The following is a 19,710-nucleotide window of genomic DNA, read 5'->3' as shown; positions in this document are numbered from 1 at the left end:
CTGTCAAAGTAATTTAGCCTGTCCCACCAGTTCACTCCAGTCCTCTTGCCTGGGAAATCCCATGGACAGAGGAGCCTTGCAGGCTACAGCCCATGGGGTCACAAAAGATTCGGGCATGACTTAGCAACTAAACAACAACAACAACACTACACCAGCCTATATACTTCTTCCCCCTATGGATAACCATTTAAACAATGTTTGTTTTGTCATTCTGTTGTTTATGTTCAGTGCATCATTATTAATCTCCCCCAGTGATCTTATGTGGAGTCACTGGAGATCCTTTACTATAGAAACTGATGAGCTGAAATGTTAATCTGGAGGAACAGAGATTTTGTTCAATGTTTTAAAAACTGTATTTTCGACATCTAGATTAGTGGCCAGGACCTAGCAGGTGATCAATAAATGTATTGAATGAATGAATGCTTGTTAGAAACCTGGTATCAGAAGAATAAGAGGATCAAAGATGAGCTTTGATTAAGATTAACTTTTGAAAAGTTAATCTGACAGCAGTGATTAAGGTAGCTTGGACGGAAAAGCTGAAAGCTGGGTCATCAGTTTGGAGATGATTAATTGGAAGATAGTAATTTTGAAGGAAGACACAAACACTCAAGAGAGTGTGTGTGTGAATTCCATGGATTGGCAAGGTGCGCTGGGCTGGCCGCGCTGATCTTACTTACTCATGTGTCCATGGTAAGCTGGCGGGCTGCTTGGCCTCACTGTATTCCTGGCAGTTGGAAGGCTTTTGCCTGGAGCTGTCTGTTATCTGTGTCACCTCACTTCTTGGGGTCTTTTCATCTTTCATGCTACAGGAGGCTAGCTTGGGTTCTTTTTCATCCATGATGGTCATAGGATACCAGTATAATAAAAGGCAAGCTCCAAGATGCAAGTGTTTCTTACTCATTTCTCTGCTGTGGCATGTTTGCTAAGGTTCTACTGGCCAAAGGAAGCCATCATGACAACTCTGATCCAGGCGGTGAAGAGATAGACTTCAGCTCTTGGAAGGGAAGATTTATGGCTACTTTGAGTTTCCCCATGTGAGACTGTTTGAAACAGATACATAAGAAAGTCATCTACTTCTTATAATGTTTAGTTCTAGTCCCTTACATGGTTATTCATTTTAACTGTGTGTCCTTTCTCATGTCCTTTCCTGAAACATTTTTTTTTAATCCACATAGTTCATTTTGAGTTCCATATCCTCATCCAAACCATCCTTGTCTAGTATTTCATTTATAAGAATTTCTGTAGTATCTCTGCTATTACCTTGGTGATTGCCTTTTTTTTCTTTTTAAATATAAATTTATTTATTTTAATTGGAGTTAATTACTTTACAATATTGTATTGGTTTTGCCATATATCAACAGGAATCCGCCACAGGTATTGCCTTTTAATTATACACTGTTTTGTGTTTTTGTTCTCTAAATTCTTTATGTATGCTTCTCCTGAATTCTCCTCTAACTTGTCTTATGTTTCTGCTGGACTATTTGGTGAATTTCAAATAGTACTGGAATCTAAGTTCTCCATAAATAATTATTACTTGAATTTTGGATTGACTAAGAGAACCCTTCTAGAATTCAACATTACCAAACCCTCTTTGCTTCAGTTTCTAGTGGATCTGTCCAATCATGATTTGCCATGTCTAAATACAATGGTTAAAGCTTCCTTTGTGGCTCAGCTGGTAAAGAATCTGCCCACAATGCGGGAGACCTGGGTTTGATCCCTGGGTTAGGAAGATCCCCTGGAAGGGAAAGGCTACCCACTCCAGTATTCTGGCCTGGATCGGATCACAAACAGTCGGACACAACTGAGAGACTTTCACTTTCACTTTCAAAGCATTCTGGTTAAATTCAGTAGATGACTTATTTTTAAGTATTTTGGCAATGGGATCAAATCAGTTAAAATAGTTTTATTCTGCTTTTTGAATGACTTTATACATGCAAGGATACCACTTTTAAGCCTTGTATGTATAAAACCCTTAATAAGCCATGTGCCTGTCTAAGGAAGGGCCTTGCTGTGGTCTGCATAGTAAAACAAAGCAAGCAGCAGAGATTGTGATAATCCAGAGTGTGGATTATCACCCTCCCAATGAGAAAGACCTTGTTGGGAGACCTCCTTTATCATGTTGGAGAAATCTCAAGGAGACTTAGTGGTGAGAGAGAGAAAAATAAAGATGAAGGCTAACAGGACAGGTGGGTGAGAGCAGGGTAGGTAGTGCAATGCTAGGACAGCAGAATAAACTACAGCTTCTGCTTTGATTTAGTTTCCATGGGTTGCAGAAGAGTACTTAGAAATCCTCGGAGTAGGAAGAACTAAAGAAGCCTTTTCCTTATCCTTATTGAAGATTGTAGAGAAACGTGAAGGCAAATGGTGATGCTGCTGAGAGAGGAAAAGATTGGGTGGGATCATTCTAGATCCTGGAAGAGAGAAAGAAAGAGAGGTGAAATGGAATTTGTGCAAAAGCCTCTCCTCTTAAGACAGTGTTGAACTTTGCACCATGGTTGAAGAGATCTCTACCCAATTATGGGTGAAGTTTTAAATTCAAATGAAAACTGCCCATAAGGCCTGACTCTAATAAAAGTATTTGTGATATGACCCACCATTTTGGTGTAGGATGCTGGGGGTATTAAAGATTGTGGGTTTTTGTTTTTGTTTTTTTTTTAATAATGAGAGATTTTGTTTTGTCTGAAGAATATCAATCTAGACTAAAATGAACCTCAAAAGTCTACATCTATCTCCTATTTAAAAAAGAACTACAAAGGAGTTAATATGTATATATGGAAAGAAATGAGACTTAGCTTAGCAGTATGCATAGCAATTCATCAGTGAGACAGCTGCTAGTGCACAGAAGTCTAATAGATGCTGTCATTGTCAATAATTGTTGGAGACTGCTTATCAGCAGATTGGATTATTTGTCATAGACATTGACAAACTAAAGTATCCAGATCTTGAACTTACTGCATATGTTTTAAATATTTAGGTAAATATGTTATACATGCATGTGTATATTTTTAATGAGATGAATGTTTTCCTTTGTTACAAAGTTTCAGGATTTGTCTAATGAGGCCTGAAATCTTTTAAATGGTGGAACTTGTTATGATATTTATATCCCCTAACATCCAATCATCCTGGTTTTAATGAAAATATTTTCCTTAAATATTTTGAAAGTAAAGCATCTTCACTGAATCAAAACTGACATTTTAATTTGAACTCTTCACTCTGGAAAGAGTTTGCAGTCAAAATTTGTCATTAAAAAACTCGATTAAATGAAAAATAATGATATACTGGCTTGCTCCTACAAGCCTCTGGAGCAGAAATGCTGAAGTTACTATATTTTAATGCTTGGTTCGCTTCTTTCACTGCCATGCAGGGATTAAGTGGGAGGCAGCTCTCAGTGCAGTTGGAAAAGGCCATGGCCTTAAACTCAGAAGAACTGCATTTAAGACAGAACCTCCCCTGGTGGCTCAGATGGTAAAGAATCTGCTTGCAATGTAGGAGACCTGGATTCGATCCCTGGGTAGGGAAAATCCCCTGGAGAAAGGACTAGCTCCCACATGAGTATCCTTGTCTGGAGAATTCCATGGACAGAAGAACCTGGTAGGCTATAATCCATGGGGTTGCACAAAGTCAGAGATGACTGAAGCAATTAACACACTTGTCATTTATCAGTGGGATGATTTTGTTGAAGTAACTTAGTTTCTTCATCCTTAATTGGGATGAATAATAGATATATCACAAAGACTTCAGACAAAACTGTATGGAAAAGTATTACATGCAAAATCTTATAGAAATGTAAGATTATTAAAAATATGTTTTATATGTTTTCTAAGAAATGGTCTTGTTTATATTCAGGTCTTTAAAAATACATTTGTTTCTATATTCTTATTACAAAAGTAATACATGGTGAAGGCAAAAAAGAAAAGAGAAAATTAAAATAAACAAAGGAGTAACAGAATCATCTATCATCATTCCAAACAATTATTATCACAGGTTTATATCATTTTAATCTGAAGTTTTACCAATGCATATAGGTTTTAAAAGTATACACTGTTGTTGCTGTTGTTTTTAGTTGCTAAGCTGTGTCTTACTTTATGCAACCCAATGGACTGCAGTATGGCAGGCTTCCCTGTCCTTCACTATCACCCAAAGTTTGTTAAAATTCATATCCATTGAGTTGGAGATACCATCCAACCATCTCATTCTCTGCCCTCCTCTTCTCCTTTTGCTTCCAATCTTTCCCAGCATCAGAGTCTTTTCCAGTGAGTTGACTCTTTGCATCAGGTGGCCAAAGTATTGAAGCTTCAACTTCAGCATCAGTCTTTCCAATGAATGAATATTGGGGGTTGATTTCCTTTGGATTGACTGGTTTGGTCTCCTTGAAGTCGAAGGGACTCAAGAGTTTGAAAGCATCAATTTTTGGCGCTCAGGCTTCTTTGTGATCCAACTCTCACACATGTACATGACTACTGGAAACACCATAGCTTTACCTAAATGGACCTTTGTTGGCAAAGTAATGTCTCTGCTTTTTAATACACAGTCTAGGTTTGGCACATCTTTTTGTCCAAGGAGCACATGTCTTTTCATGTCTGCAGTCACCATCTGCAGTGATTTTGGAGCCCAAGAAAATAAAATCTGTCACTGCTTCCACTTTTTCTCCTTCTATTTGCCATGAAGTGATGGGGCCAGATGCTATGATCTTAGCTTTTTGAATGTTGAGTTTTAAGCCAGCTTTTTCACTCTCCTCTTTCATGCTTATCAAGAGGCTTTTTAGTTCCCCTTCACTTTATGCCATGAGAGTGGTATCATCTGAGTATCTGAGGTTGTTTATTGTTATTTCTTCTGGCAGTCTTGATTCCAGCTTGTGTTTCATACAGCCCATCATTTTGCATGATGTACTCTGCATAGAGTTTTGCCAAGAGAACACACTGGTCATAGTAAACACCCTCTTCAGCAACACAAGAGAAGACTCTACATACGGACATCATCAGAGGGTCAACACAGAAATCAGATTGATTATATTCTTTGCAGCCAAAGATGGAGAAGCTCTATACAACCAGCAAAAACAAGACTGGGAGCTGACTGTGGCTCAGATCATGAATTCCTTATTGCCAAATTCAGACTGAAATTGAAGAAAGTAGGGAAAACCACTAGACCATTCAGGTATGAGCTAAAGCAAATCCCTTCCGATTATACAGTGCAAGTGAGAAATAGATTTAAGGGACTAGATCTGATAGACAGAGTGCCTGATGGACTATGGGTGGAGGTTTGTGACATTGTACAGGAGACAGGGATCAAGACCATCCTCCCAAAAAAGAAATGCAAAAAAGAAAAATGGCTGTCTGGGGAGGCCTTACAAATAGCTGTGAAAAGAAGAGAAGCCAAAACCAAAGGAGAACAGGAAAAATATACCCATTTGAATGCAGAGTTCCAAAGAATAGCAAGCAGAGATAAGAAAGCCTTCCTCAGTGATCAATGCAAAGAAATAGAGGAAAACAATAGAATGGGAAAGACTTGAGATCTCTTCAAGAAAATTAGACATACCAAGGGAACATTTCATGCACAGATGGGCTCAATAAAGGACAGAAATGGTAAGGACCTAACAGAAGCAGAAGATATTAAGAAGTGGCAAGAATACACAGAATAACTGTACAAAAAAGATCTTCATGACCCAGATAATCATGATGGTGTGATCACTCACCTAGAGCCAGAAACCCTGAGATGCAAAGTCCAGTGGTCCTTAGGAAGCATCACCACAAACAAAGCTAGTGGAGGTGATGGAATTCCAGTTGAGATATTTCAAATCCTAAAAGATGGTGCTGTGAAAGTGCTGCACTCAATATGCCAGCAAATGTGGAAGACTTAGCAGTGGCCACAGGACCGGAAAAGGTCAGTTTTCATTCCAATCCCAAAGGCAATGCTAAAGAACACTCAAACTGCCACACAATTGTACTCATCTCACATGCTAGTAAAGTAATGCTCAAAATTCTCCAAGTCAGGATTCAACAATATGTGAACCATGAACTTCCAGATGTTCAAGCTGGTTTTAGAAAAGGCAGAGGAACCAGAGATCAAATTACCAACGTCTGGTGGATCATTGAAAAAGCAAGAGAGTTCCAGAAAAACATCTACTTCTGCTCTATTGACATGCCAAAGCCTTTGACTGTGTGGATCACAATAAACTGTGGAAAATTCTGAAAGAGATGTGAATACCAGACCACTTGACCTGCCTCTTGAGAAATCTGTATGCAGGTCAGGAAGCAACAGTTAGAACTGGACATGAAACAACACACTGGTTCCAAATAGGAAAAGGAGTATGTCAAGGCTGTATATTGTCATCCTGCTTATTTAACTTATATGCAGAGTACATCATGAGAACACTGGGCTAGATGAAGCACAAGCTGGAATCAAGATTGCTGGGAGAAATATCAATGACCTCAGATATGCAGATGACATCACCTTTATGACAGAAAGTTGAAGAACTAAAGAGCCTCTTGATGAAAGTGAAAAAGGAGAGTGGAAAAGTTGGCTTAAAACTCAACATTCAGAAAACAAAGATCATGGCATTTGGTCTCTTCACTTCATGGCAAGTAGATGGGAAAACAGTGGAAATTGTGGCAGACTTTATTTTCTTGGGCTCCAAAATCACTGCAGATGGTGACTGCAGCCATGAAATTAAAAGACACTTACTTCTTGGAAGGAAAGTTATGACCAACCTAGACAGCATATTAAAAAAGCAGAGACATTACTTTGCCAACAAAGGTCTGCTTAGTCAAAGCTATGGTTTTTCCAGTAGCCATGTATGGGTGAGAGTTGGACTATAAAGACAGCTGAGTTCCAAAGAATTTATGCTTTTGAACTGTGGTGTTGGAGAAAACTTTTGAGAGTCCCTTGAACCGCCAGGATATCCAACCAGTCCATCCTAAAAGAAATCAGTCCTGAATATTCATTGGAAGGACTGATGCTGAAGCTAAAACTCGAATACTTTGGCCACCTGATGCGAAGAACTGACTCATTTGAAAAGACCCTGGTGCTGGGAAAGATTGAAGGCAGAAGGAGAAGGGGACAACAGAGGATGAGATGGTTGGATGGCATCACGGACTCAATGCACATTAGTGTGAGTAAACTCTGGGAGTTGGTGATGCACAGGGAGGCCTGGTGCACTGCAGTCCATGGGGTCACAAAGAGTCAGACATGACTTAGTGACTGAACTGAACTGAAGCGACTTCATATAAGTTAAATAAGCAAGGTGACAATATATAGCTTGACATACTCCTTTTGTGATTTAGAACCAATTTTTCCATGTCTGGTTCTAAGTGTTGCTTTTGATATGCATGCAGGATACTCAGGAGGTAAAGTGGTCTGGTATTCCCACCTCTTTAAGAATTTTCCACAATTTCTTGTTATCCATACAGTCAAAGCTTTAGCATAGTCAATAAAACAGATTTTTTTTTTAGAATTCCCTTGTCTTCTCTATGATCCAAGGAATGTTGGTAATTTGATCTCTGATTGCTCTGCCTTTTCTAAACCCAACTTGTACATTTGAAAGTTCTTTGTTCACATACTGCTGAAGCCTAACTTGAAGGATTTTGAGTATAACCTTACCAGCATGTGAAATGAGCGCAACTGTACCGTAGTTTGAACATTCTTTTTTTTTTATGGTTTATCTTTTGATGTATTCAGGTTTTTAATTTCTTTCAATAAAGTTTTAAAATTTTATTCCTAAATCCCTTATATTTTTGTTGCTACTGCAAATGTCTGTATAAAAAATATACACAAATTCTTTCTTTGTACCTGTTTTTTTAATATAATTTATTTATTTTGATTGGAGGCTAATTACTTTACAATATTGTATTGGTTTTGCCATACATTGACATGAATCTGCCACGGGTCGACACGTGTTCCCCATCCTGAACCCCCTCCCACGTCCCACTCCATACCATCCCTCTGGGTCATCCCAGTGCACCACCCTGAGCATCCTGTATCATGCATCGAACCTGGACTGGCAATTCATTTGATGTATGATAATATACATGTTTCAATGCCATTCTCCCAAATCATCCTACCCTCACCCTCTCCCACAGAGTCCAGAAGACTGTTTTATACATCTGTGTCTCTTTTTCTGTCTCGCATACAGGGTTATCATTACCATCTTTCTAAATTCCATATATATGTGTTAGTATACTGTATTCATGTTTTTCTTTCTGGCTTACTTCACTCTGTATAATAGGCTCCAGTTTCATCCACCTCATTAGAACTGATTCAAATGTATTCTTTTTAATGGCTGAATAATACTCCATTGTGTATATGTACCACAGCTTTCTTATCCATTCTTCTGCTGATGGACATCTAGGTTGCTTCCATGTCCTGGCTATTATAAACAGTGCTGCGATGAACATTGGGGTACACGTGTCTCTTTCAATTCTCGTTTCCTCTGTGTGTATGCCCAACAGTGGGATTGCTGGGTCGTATGGCAGTTCTATTTCCAGTTTTTTAAGGAATCTCCACACTGTTCTCCATAGTGGCTATACTAGTTTGCATTCCCACCAACAGTGTAAGAGGGTTCCCTTTTCTCCACCCCCTCTCTGGCATTTATGGCTTGTAGACTTTTGGATAGCAGCCATTCTGACTGGTGTGAAATGGTACCTCATTGTGGTTTTGATTTGCATTTCTCTGATAATGAGTGATGTTGAGCATCTTTTCATGTGTTTGTTAGCCATCTGTATGTCTTCTTTGGAGAAATGTCTGTTTAGTTCTTTGGCCCATTTTTTGATTGGGTCATTTATTTTTCTGGAACTGAGCTGCTGCTGCTGCTAAGTCACTTCAGTTGTGTCCGACTTTGTGCAACCCCATAGACGGCAGCCCACCAGGCTCCCCCATCCCTGGGATTCTCCAGGCAAGAACACTGGAGTGGGTTGCAATTTCCTTCTCCAATGCATAAAAATGAAAAGTGAAAGTGAAGTCACTCAGTTGTGTCTGACTCTTAGCGACCCCATGAACTGTAGCCCACCAGCCTCCTTCGTCCATGGGATTTTCCAGGCATGAGTACTGGAGTGGGGTGCCATTGCCTTCTCCGGGCATTGAGCTGCAGGGGTTGCTTGTATATTTTGGAGATTAATTCTTTGTCAGTTGCTTCATTTGCTATTATTTCTCCCATTCTGAAGGCTGTCTTTTCACCATGCTTATAGTTTCCTTTGTTGTGCAGAGCTTTTAATTTTAATTAGGTCCCATTTGTTTATTTTTGCTTTTATTTCCAATATTCTAGGAGGTGGGTCATAGAGGATCCTGCTGTGATTTATGTAAGAGACTGTTTTGCCTATGTTCTCCTCTAGGAGTTTTTATAGTTTCTGGTCTTATGTTTAGATCTTTAATCCATTTTGAGTTTATTTTTGTGTATGATGTTAAAAAGTGTTCTAGTTTCATTCTTTTACAAGTGGTTAATCAGTTTTCCCAGCACCACTTGATAAAGAGATTGTCCTTTCTCCATTGTATATTCTTGCCTCCTTTGACAAAGATAAGGTGTCCATAGATGTGTGGATTTATCTCTGGGCTTTGTATTTTGTTCCATTGATCTATATTCCTGTCTTAGTGCCAGTGCCATACTGTCTTGATGACTGTGGCTTTGTGTAGAGCCTGAAGTCAAGCAGGTTGATTTATCCAGTTCCATTCTTCTTTCTCAAGATTTCTGGCTATTCGAGGTTTTTTGTATTTCCATACAAATTGTGAAATTATTTGTTCTAGCTCTGTGAAGAATACCGTTGGTAGCTTGATAGGGATTGCATTGAATCTATAGATTGCTTTGGGTAGTATACTCATTTTCACTATATTGATTCTTCCGATCTATGAACACGGTATATTTTTTCATCTATTAGTGTCCTCTTTGATTTCTTTCACCAGTGTTTTATAGTTTTCTATATATAGGTCTTTTGTTTCTTTAGGTAGATATATTCCTAAGTATTTTATTCAACATGGCAATGGTGAATGGAATTGTTTCCTTAATTTCTCTATTTTCTCATTATTAGTGTATAGGAATGCAAGGGATTTCTGTGTGTTGATTTTATATCATGCAACTTTACTATAGTCATTGATTAGTTCTAGTGATTTTCTGGTGGAGTCTTTAGGGTTTTCTATGTAGAGGATCATGTCATCTGCAAACAGTGAGAGTTTTACTTCTTTTCCAATTTGGATTCCTTTTATTTCTTTTTCTGCTCTGATTGCTGTGGCCAAAACTTCCAAAACTATGTTGAATAGTAGTGGTGAGAGTGGCCACTCTTGTCTTGTTCCTGACTTTAGGGGAAATACTTTCAGGTTTTCACCATTGAGGATAATGTTTGCTCTGGGTTTGTCATATATGGCTTTTATTATGTTGAGGTATGTTCCTTCTATTCCTGCTTTCTGGAGAGTTTTGATCATAAATGGATGTTGAATTTTGTCAAAGTCTTTCTCTGCATCTATTGAGATAATCATATGGCTTTTATTTTTCAATTTGTTAATGTGGTGTATTACATTGATTGATTTGCGGATATTGAAGAATCCTTGCATCCCTGGGATAAAGCCCACTTGGTCATGATGTATGATCTTTTTAATGTGTTGTTGGATTCTGGTTGCTAGTATTTTTTTAAGGAATTTTGCATCTATGTTCATCAGTGATATTGGCCTGTAGTTTTCTTTTTTGTGGCATCTTTGTCAGGTTTTGGTATTAGGGTGATGGTGGCCTTATAGAATGAGTTTGGAAGTTTACCATCCTCTGCAATTTTCTGGAAGAGTTTGAGTAGGATAGGTGTTAGCTCTTCTCTAAATTTTTGGTAGAATTCAGCTGTGAAGCCATCTGGACCTGGGCTTTTGTTTGCTGGAAGATTTCTTAATACAGTTTCAATTTCCATGCTTGTGATGAGTCTGTTAAGATTTTCTATTTCTTCCTTGTTCAGTTTTGGAAAGTGGTACTTTTCTAAGAATTTGTCCATTTCTTCCACGTTGTCCATTTTATTGGCATATAATTGCTGATAGTAGTCTCTTATGATCCTTTGTATTTCTGTGTTGTCTGTTGTGATCTCTCCATTTTCATTTCTGATTTTATTGATTTGATTTTTCTCCCTTTGTTTCTTGATGAGTCTGGCTAATGGTTTGTCAATTTTATTTATCCTTTCAAAGAACCAGCTTTTGGCTTTGTTGATCTTTTCTATGGTCTCTGTCTCTCTCTCTCTCTCTTTCTTTTTTTTTTTGCATTTATTTCTGCCCTAATTTTTAAGATTTCTTTCCTTCTATTAACTCTGGGATTCTTCATTTCTTCCTTTTCTAGTTGCTTTAGGTGTAGAGTTAGGTTATTTATTTGACTTTTTTCTTGTTTCTTGAGGTATGCGTGTATTGCTATGACCCTTCCTCTTAGCACTGCTTTTACAGTGTCCCATAGGTTTTTGGTTATTGTGTTTTCATTTTCATTCATTTCTATACATATTTTGATTTCTTTTTTGATTTCTTCTGTGATTTGTTGGTTATTCAGCAGCGTTTTGTTCAGCCTCCCTATGTTGGAATTTTTAATAGCTTTTCTCCTGTACTTGAGATCTAATCTTACTGCATTGTGGTCAGAAAAGATGCTTGGAATGATTTCAATTTTTTTTAATTTACCAAGGCTAGATTTATGGCCCAGGATGTGATCTATCCTGGAGAAGGTTCCGTGTGCGCTTGAGAAAAGGTGAAATTCATTGTTTTGGAGTGAAATGTCCTATAGATATCAATTAGGTCTAACTGGCCTATTGTATCATTTAAAGTTTGTGTTTCCTTGTTAATTTTCTGTTTAGTTGATCTATCCATAGGTGTGAGTGGGGTATTAAAGTCTCCCACTATTATTGTGTTATTGTTAACTCTCCCTTTTATACTTGTTAGCATTTGTCTTACATATTGCGGTGTTCCTATGTTGGGTGCATATATATTTATAATTGTTATATCTTCTTCTTGGATTCATCTTTGGATCATTATGTAGTGTCCTTCTTTGTCTCTTTTCACAGCCTTTGTTTTAAAGTCTATTTTATCTGATATGAGTATTGCTACTCCTGCTTCCTTTTGGTCTCTATTTGCATGGAATATCTTTTTCCGGCCCTTCACTTTAAGTCTGTATGTGTCCCTTGTTTTGAGGTGGGTCTCTTGTAGACAACAGATATAGGGATCTTGTTTTTGTATCCATTCAGCCAGTCTTCGTCTTTTGGTTGGGGCATTCAACCCATTTACATTTAAGGTAATTACTGATAAGTATGATCCCGTTGCCATTTACTTTATTGTTTTGGGTTCGATTTTATACACCCTTTTTGTGTTTCCTGTCTAGAGAAGATCCTTTAGCATTTGTTGGAGAGCTGGTTTGGTGGTGCTAAATTCTCTCAGCTTTTGCTTTTCTATAAAGCTTTTGATTTCTCCTTCATATTTGAATGAGATCCTTGCTGGGTACAGTAATCTGGGCTGTAGGCTATTCTCTTTCATCACTTTAAGTATGTCCTGCCATTCCCTCCTGGCCTGAAGAGTTTCTATTGAAAGATCAGCTGTTATCCTTATGGGAATCCACTTGTGTGTTTTTTGTTGTTTTTCCCTTGCTGCTTTTAATATTTGTTCTTTGTGTTTGATCTTTGTTAATTTGATTAATATGTGTCTTGGGGTGTTTTGCCTTGGGTTTATCCTGTTTGGGACTCTCTGGGTTTCTTGGACTTGGGTGATTATTTCCTTCCCCATTTTAGGGAAGTTTTCAACTATTATCTCCTAAGTATTTTCTCATGGTCTTTCTTTTTGTCTTCTTCTTCTGGGACTCCTATGATTCGAATGTTGGGGCATTTAACATTGTCCCAGAGGTCTCTGAGATTGTCCTCATTTCTTTTAATTCATTTTTCTTTTTTCCTCTCTGTTTCATTTATTTCTACCATTCTATCTTCTACCTCACTTATCGTATCTTCTACCTCCATTATTCTACTGTTGGTTCCCTCCAGAGTGTTTTTGATCTCATTTATTGCATTATTCATTATATATTAACTCTTTTTTATTTCTTCTAGGTCCTTGTTAAACCTTTCTTGCATCTTCTCTATCCTTGTCTCCAGGCTATTTATCTGTAACTCCATTTTGCTTTCAAGATTTTGGATCATTTTCACTATCATTATTTGGAATTCTTTATCAGGTAGACTCCCTATCTCTTCCTCCTTTGCTTGGTTCAGTGGGCATTTATCCTGTTCCTTTACCTGCTGGTTATTTCTCTGTCTTTTCATCTTGTTTTTATTGCTGTGTTTGGGGTGGCCTTTCCATATTTGAGCAGTTTCTGGAGTTCTCTTTATTGTGGAGTTTTCTCACTGTGGGTGGGGTTGGACTGGCGGTTTGTCAAGTTTTCCTGGTTAGGGAAGCGTGTGTCAGTGATCTGGTGGGTGGAGCTGGATTTCTTTTCTCTGGAGTGCAATGAAGTGTCCAGTAATGAGTTATGAGATGTCAGTGGGTTTGGAGTGACTTTGGGCAGCCTGTATATTAAAGCTCAGGGCTGTGTTCCTGTGTTGCTGGAGAATTTGTGTAGTATGTCTTGCTCTGGAACTTGTTGGCCCTTGGGTGGTGCTTGGTTTCAGTGTAGGTATAGAGGCATTTGATGAGCTCCTATCAATTAATGTTCCCTGGAGTCAGGAATTCTCTGATGCTCACAGGATTTGGACTTAAGCCTCCTGCCTCTGGTTTTCGGTCTTATTCTTACAGTAGTCTCAAGACTTCTCCATCTATACAGCACTGATGATAAAACATCTAGGTTAATGATGAAAAGTTTCTCCACAGTGAGCAACACCCAGAGAGGTACACAGAGTTACATGGAGAAGAGACGAGGGAGGAGGGAGATAGAGGTGACCAGGAGGAGAAGAGAGGGAATCGAAAGAGGAGAGCGCAAGCTAGCCAGTAATCACTTCCTTATGTGTGCTCCACAGTCTGGACTGGTCAGAGATGTTCATGGAGTTACACAGAGAAGAGAAGAGAAGAGGGAGGAAGGAGAGAGAGGTGGCCAGGAGGATAAGAGGGGGGAATCAAAAGGAGAGAGACAGATCCAGCCAGCAATCAGTTCCCTAAGTGTTCTCCACAGTCTGGAACACACAAAGAGATTCACAGAGTTGGGTAGAGAAGAGAAGGGGGAGGGAGGAGATAGAGGCGACCTGGTGGAGAAAAAGGAGAGTCCAAAGGGGGAGAGAGCAGTCAAGCCAGTAATCTTGCTCCCAAGTAAAAATGGGTACTGAAGTTTGGGTTCTTAAAGGTACAAAATTGATAACAAATACCAAAAAGCAAAGATTAAAAATCTAGAGTAGAGGTTGGAGTCTCAAAAATACAATATTAAAGGAAAAAAAGCAAAGTCACAAAAATTATAAAATACGTATATATATGAAGTTCGCTTTAAAAAATAGGGTCTTTTTTTTTTTTTACAAATAATAGTAGGTTATAAAAATGAAAATTAAAGGAGTAATAAATGACTTAAAAATTTAAAGAATGATAATAGTAAAAATATATCTAGGACTTTCTCTGGTGTTGTTGTGGACAGTGTGGAGTCAGTTCATTTTCAGATAGTTCCTTGATCCGGCTTATACTTCTCAAGATTTATAGGCCCCTTCCTATGTAGTTGGTGCTAGCTACAGGGTTTTAATCTATTTCACCTGTCATTTCCAGGGCGGTTCCCTCTGATTTAGCTTCTTCTGTTTGCTGGTCTCTTCAGTGACCCAAGGGGGCGGTGGTGGACACTTTTTTAGGCTCACTTTTTCAGTCTTACTGTGGGGAGAGAGGAACGCTGCAAACAAATAACACTGGCATGTGTGGGAAGTGCTCCCAGCGTCTTGGCCACACTGGGTTTGCCCCTGCTCATGCCGTGTGTGCTTTCCCAGTCTACACTGCTCAGGTTCTAGCTTGCTCTGCCAGGAACTGTCTGAGGTGGGCCCTGGGTCACATGCACTTCCCAGGTCTTAGCCACTCAGGTTCAGGTACTTGGGTACTCCTCAAAGGCACAGACTCAGTTGGGCCTGTGTTTTGTGCCCTTCCCACGTCCGAGCCTCTCAGGTTGCCAGGTGTTTGGCAAGCACAGTAGTTGCAACTTTTCGCCTCCCCCATCCCTGCCACTCAGTTTTCTGAGTGTACAGCCAGTGCACCTTCTCAGGCGGATGTCGACCGTCCAGAATCCCAAGAAGTCTTGGTTAGCAATGAAGCCTGCTTGCAGTTTGGTAGATGATGCCTCTCTGGACCTGCAATTTCCCCCTTCTGGCTCTGGCTGCCCTTGCCTGCCTGTCTCCAGCGGGGGATGGGCCAGTCCGCAGCCGGCTAGCTCTGGTCAGTCCTTTGTTCTATGAGCAGGCCTGGCGGTGTTTTAGTTTAGGGCTTTTCATGGGGTAGCTATCCCATGGTCTGGTTTGCTATCTCAAGTTAGTTCCCTCAGATTGCCCTAGGGGCATTCAGGCCCAGTCCTTACTCTGAGCAATGCAGCCTGCGCCTCCCTGCCCAGTCCCCACTTGCTAGTGGCGGATGCAGGTGTCTGTGCTGCTTCTCCACTGGGAGTTACCATTGGGCTTGTAATCTTGGGTTTTAATTATTTATTTATTGTTCCTCCCAGTTGTGTTGCCCTCTGAGGTTCCAAGGCTCACCACAGACTCGCCAGTGAGAGTGTTTCCTGGTGTTTGGAAACTTCTCTCTTTTTTAAGACTCCCTTCCCAGGACGGATCTCTGTCCCTACCTCTTTTGTCTCTCTTTTAATCTTTTATATTTTTTCCTACCTCCTTTCAAAGACAACGGGCTGCTTTTCTCAATGCCTGATGTCCTCTGCCTGCATTCAGAAGTTGTTTTGTGGAATTTCCTCAGCGTTCAAATGTTCTTTTGATGAATTTGTTGGGGGGAGAAAGTGGTCTCCCCATCCTATTCCTCTGCCATCTTAGGACCGCCCCCCAATTTGAGCATTCTTTGGCAATGCCCTTCTTTGGGATTGAAATGAAAACTGAGCTTTTCCAGTCCTGTGGCCACTGCTGAGTGTTTCAAATTTGCTGACATGTTGAGTGCTGCACTTTAACAGCATCACATAACCTATCATTGCAGTGTATAGTATGCACTTTGCAGTTTGTTCCTTTCTCCTTAGCATTAAATTACGATCATGTTTTTATGACAATTACATGCACTTTTTGGATTGCATCCATTAATATCTACTCTTTCATCTGAATGAACTGTAATTACAGTTTGCTTGCAATTTTCCTATTCACAAAGCTTTAGGATATTTCTAATATCTCTAATAGGTGAATTCTTTCTATTAATCCTTTTTATTAATAAAATAACAAATATAATCTTTATTAATATATAATTAATATATATAATAAATATAATCTTTTTATTAATCTATCATATGTTTACTAGTTCCTGGATGAAAGAGTGAACATCATTTTGAACCTTTTGATGTAAGTTATCAACTTGTCTTTCAGGCAGACTGATAGTTTCCTCTCACCTCAGCAGTATGGATAAGAGCCTGTTTCCCCACATCCTACTTATTATGATAATTGGATGCATTTTGCATACAAATGATGTATGCATTTCTAACTCACAGGTAGTAATGCTTCATTTGGTATTGTCCAAGACTGAGGGCTTCCCTGGTGACTCAGATAGCAATGAATCTGCCTGCAATGCAGGAAACCCAGGTTTGATCCCTGAGTTGGGAAGATCCTCTGGAGAAAGGAATGGCAACCCATTCCAGTATTCTTGCCTGGAGAATTCCATGGACAGAGGAGCCTGGCAGGCTACAGTCCATAGCATCACAGAGAGTCAGACATGACTGAGTGACTAACACAGTTACAGTTACAAGAATGAGGAATTCATATAAATAAAGTTTCAAAATAATTGAAGCCCTTTTTAATGCAAAACATTAAAATGGGACAATTTTTAAATAAGAAATAATTTAAATGAAAAAAAAAATCATTCTAAATTGTATTATATACTTCTCTGCCCCCTTATACAGAGTGTATTGAATGAATACGGTTACATTACGGTGCTATGGGCACTTCAGTTTTTTGCCTTTTTTTTTTTTTTTTTTAGGTCTTTAAAATAACCTTGCTAAATAGTTATTGTTATCTCCTTTTACAGCTGGGGTAACTTGGGTTAAATACTAGACCCAGCTTATAAATGGTAGAGCTATAATTTGAATACGAGCCTAGACCCATTGCTTTTGCTAGTACACTCAACACACTTCTATTGTGTGTTAATAATCTGAGGCCCTCAAGTCTGTATAATGTACAGGGATTTATTTGCATGACACCTGCATTGGAGGTTCATGCTCATTTTTTAAAAATAGATTTTATATATACTTCCTCAGTTTCAGCAAGATAACTCTAAATGTGTCTTGTTGTTACCGAACTTGCTCTGATTTGGCAACAATAACAAATACAGTTGACCCTTGAACGACTTGGAAGTTTGGGGCACCAACACACTACATAGTGGAAAATCTGCATATAACTTTTGATACTCCACCAACGTAACTACTAATAGCCTATTGTTGACCAGAACCTTTGCCTATAACATATACAGTTGATTAACAGCATATTCTGTATATTATATATATTGTATACTGTACTCTTACAATAGAGGAACTTAGAGAAAAGAAAATGTTATTAAGAAAATCATAAGGAAGAGAAAAAGCATTTACAGTACTATACTGTATTTATTGATACCATAAGTTTACAAGATGAATGTCTGTTGGTACCTACATCAATACTGTCTTATATGATTCAGAACACTGAGAATGTCATATGTATTACTAGCACTAGACATCAAAAATGAAAAGATAATGTGAAAAACAAATTCATGTTTATTTGTTAAATGTGGAATCAAAAACTGACACAAATGAATTCATTTGCAAAACAGAAACAGATTAACAGACTTCAAAAAAAACAATGTATCATTACCAAAGAGGAAAAGTGGGGGTGAGGAATAATCATTACAGTGGTTGCTTGGAGCTTTCTCTGATCATTGTTTTGATTTGCTACTCTTAATCTGCTGTAGGTTGGAATATAGATAGCTGGATTTGTAAAAATAAAAAATGGCTAAAACTTCTTTTCTCAAGTGATGTCTGACTTTTCTATCGGTAGATCCTGAGTATGTTTTGCCTCAACCTAATTCTCAAATTTATTCATGCCCATGTCATGATCTGCAAGTAAATACTTTAGTAACTTTATCTTGTTTAGTTATTAATGTGATGCTGCAGTTTAGAATTATTACCCATTTTCATATAGCTAAGGGAATAACTTGCCTGAAATTCTATTACATAGACTTTGGGGCTTCTGTTTGGAACCTGAAATTTTTTTTAATGTATTTCTTTTATTGAAGTATAGTTGCTTTACAATAGTATATTTGTTTCATGTATACAGCATAGTGATTCAGTACTTTTGCAGGTTAAAGTCCTTTAACAGTATTAGATGAAGATTGCTTTAATTCCCTATCCTATACATATATCTTTGTTGCTTATCTGTTTTGTTCCACTCCCATCCCCTCTACCCTCTGGTAACTGCTAATTTGCTTTCTAATCTGTGAATCTGCTCCTGTTTTATATGTACATTCATTTGTTTTATTTTTTATATTCTACATGTGATAGCATAAAGTGTCTTTGTCTGTCTTATTTCACTAAGCGTAGTACGTTCAGGGTCCATCCATATTGTTGGAAATGGCAGAATTTAAGTCTTTTTTAATGACTGAGTAATATTCATATATGGGGTTTCCCAGGCAGCTCAGTGGTAAAGAATCTGCCTGGCAAAGCAGGAGATGCAGGAGACATGGATTCGATTCCTGGCTTGGGAAAATTCCTTGGAGTAGAAAATGGCAATGCACTCCAGTATTCTTGCCTGGGAAATTCTATGGACAGAGGAGCCTGATGGGCTACAGCCTATGGTATTGTGAAGAGTCAGACACTACTGAGCAACTGAGCACGCACGCACGTGTCATTCATATATATGTCTTGGCTATTGTAAATAGTGCTGCTATGAAGATTAAGGTGCATATATCTTTTCAAATTAGTCTTTTCATTTTTTTCCAGATATATGTCCAGAAGTGGAATTGCTGGTTCATATGAAACTCCTTATTGCTGACTTTAGGCTAGGTTGCAAGATAAGTAACCTTCAGTTGTAGGAGTCTGACAGAAGAGTGTGAAAAGTAGAATGTTTTAAAAATTTGTTTATGTGATTTAAGCCATAAAGAAAACGTGCATTTTTAAATAAAGTTGAATTTAATGCCACAACATGACATGCAGATTGAGTCTTCTTTCTTTGCTAAAAGATAAACATCTTGTCTTCTGCTAAACATGTTTGCAGTGTGCTACAAAATAAGATTCCTCTTATGAGAATGTTTATATAGAATAAATCAAAAGTGATTATAATAGTATAAGATTTGACATTGATGATTCAGTTCAATCTGTATTTGTTGAATGCTTACCTATACTGTTTATAGGTATAGTTTGGAAAAAGTACTAGCATATTTAGTAACTATGCATTACAGAATAATATTAGCATGTAACTGTATATTTACAAAGCACTACCATATTAGAGTTCCCTGGTGGCTCAGATGGTAAAGCATCTGCCTGCAGTGCGGGAGACCAGGGTTCAACCCTGGGTCTGGACGATCCTCTGGAGAAGGTAATGGCAACCCACTCCAGTACTCATGCCTGGAAAATTCCATGGATGGAGAAGCCTGGTGGGCTATAGTCCATGGGGTCGCAAA

The 19,710-nt window shown here is 38.5% G+C and overlaps 1 protein-coding gene across 1 annotated transcript in view; it reads left to right on the top strand.

Moving 5' to 3' along the window:
- The window catches only part of ISL1 (ISL LIM homeobox 1), a 57,335-nt gene extending 38,180 nt beyond the window's left edge, over positions 1 to 19,155 (top strand). Inside the window, exon 6 of the mRNA XM_055554791.1 lies at positions 19,031 to 19,155. Coding sequence (XP_055410766.1) covers positions 19,031 to 19,066 — 36 coding nt within the window. The 3' untranslated portion in view covers positions 19,067 to 19,155. The remainder of the gene's footprint in view (positions 1 to 19,030) is intronic.
- Positions 19,156 to 19,710: the final 555 nt, after the last annotated feature.

Source organism: Bubalus kerabau, chromosome 18 (assembly GCF_029407905.1).
Source record: "Bubalus kerabau isolate K-KA32 ecotype Philippines breed swamp buffalo chromosome 18, PCC_UOA_SB_1v2, whole genome shotgun sequence".
NCBI classification, from domain to species: domain Eukaryota; kingdom Metazoa; phylum Chordata; class Mammalia; order Artiodactyla; family Bovidae; genus Bubalus; species Bubalus kerabau.
Note: the sequence above shows the minus strand (reverse complement) of the source record. Positions and strands in the feature narration are given on the sequence as shown.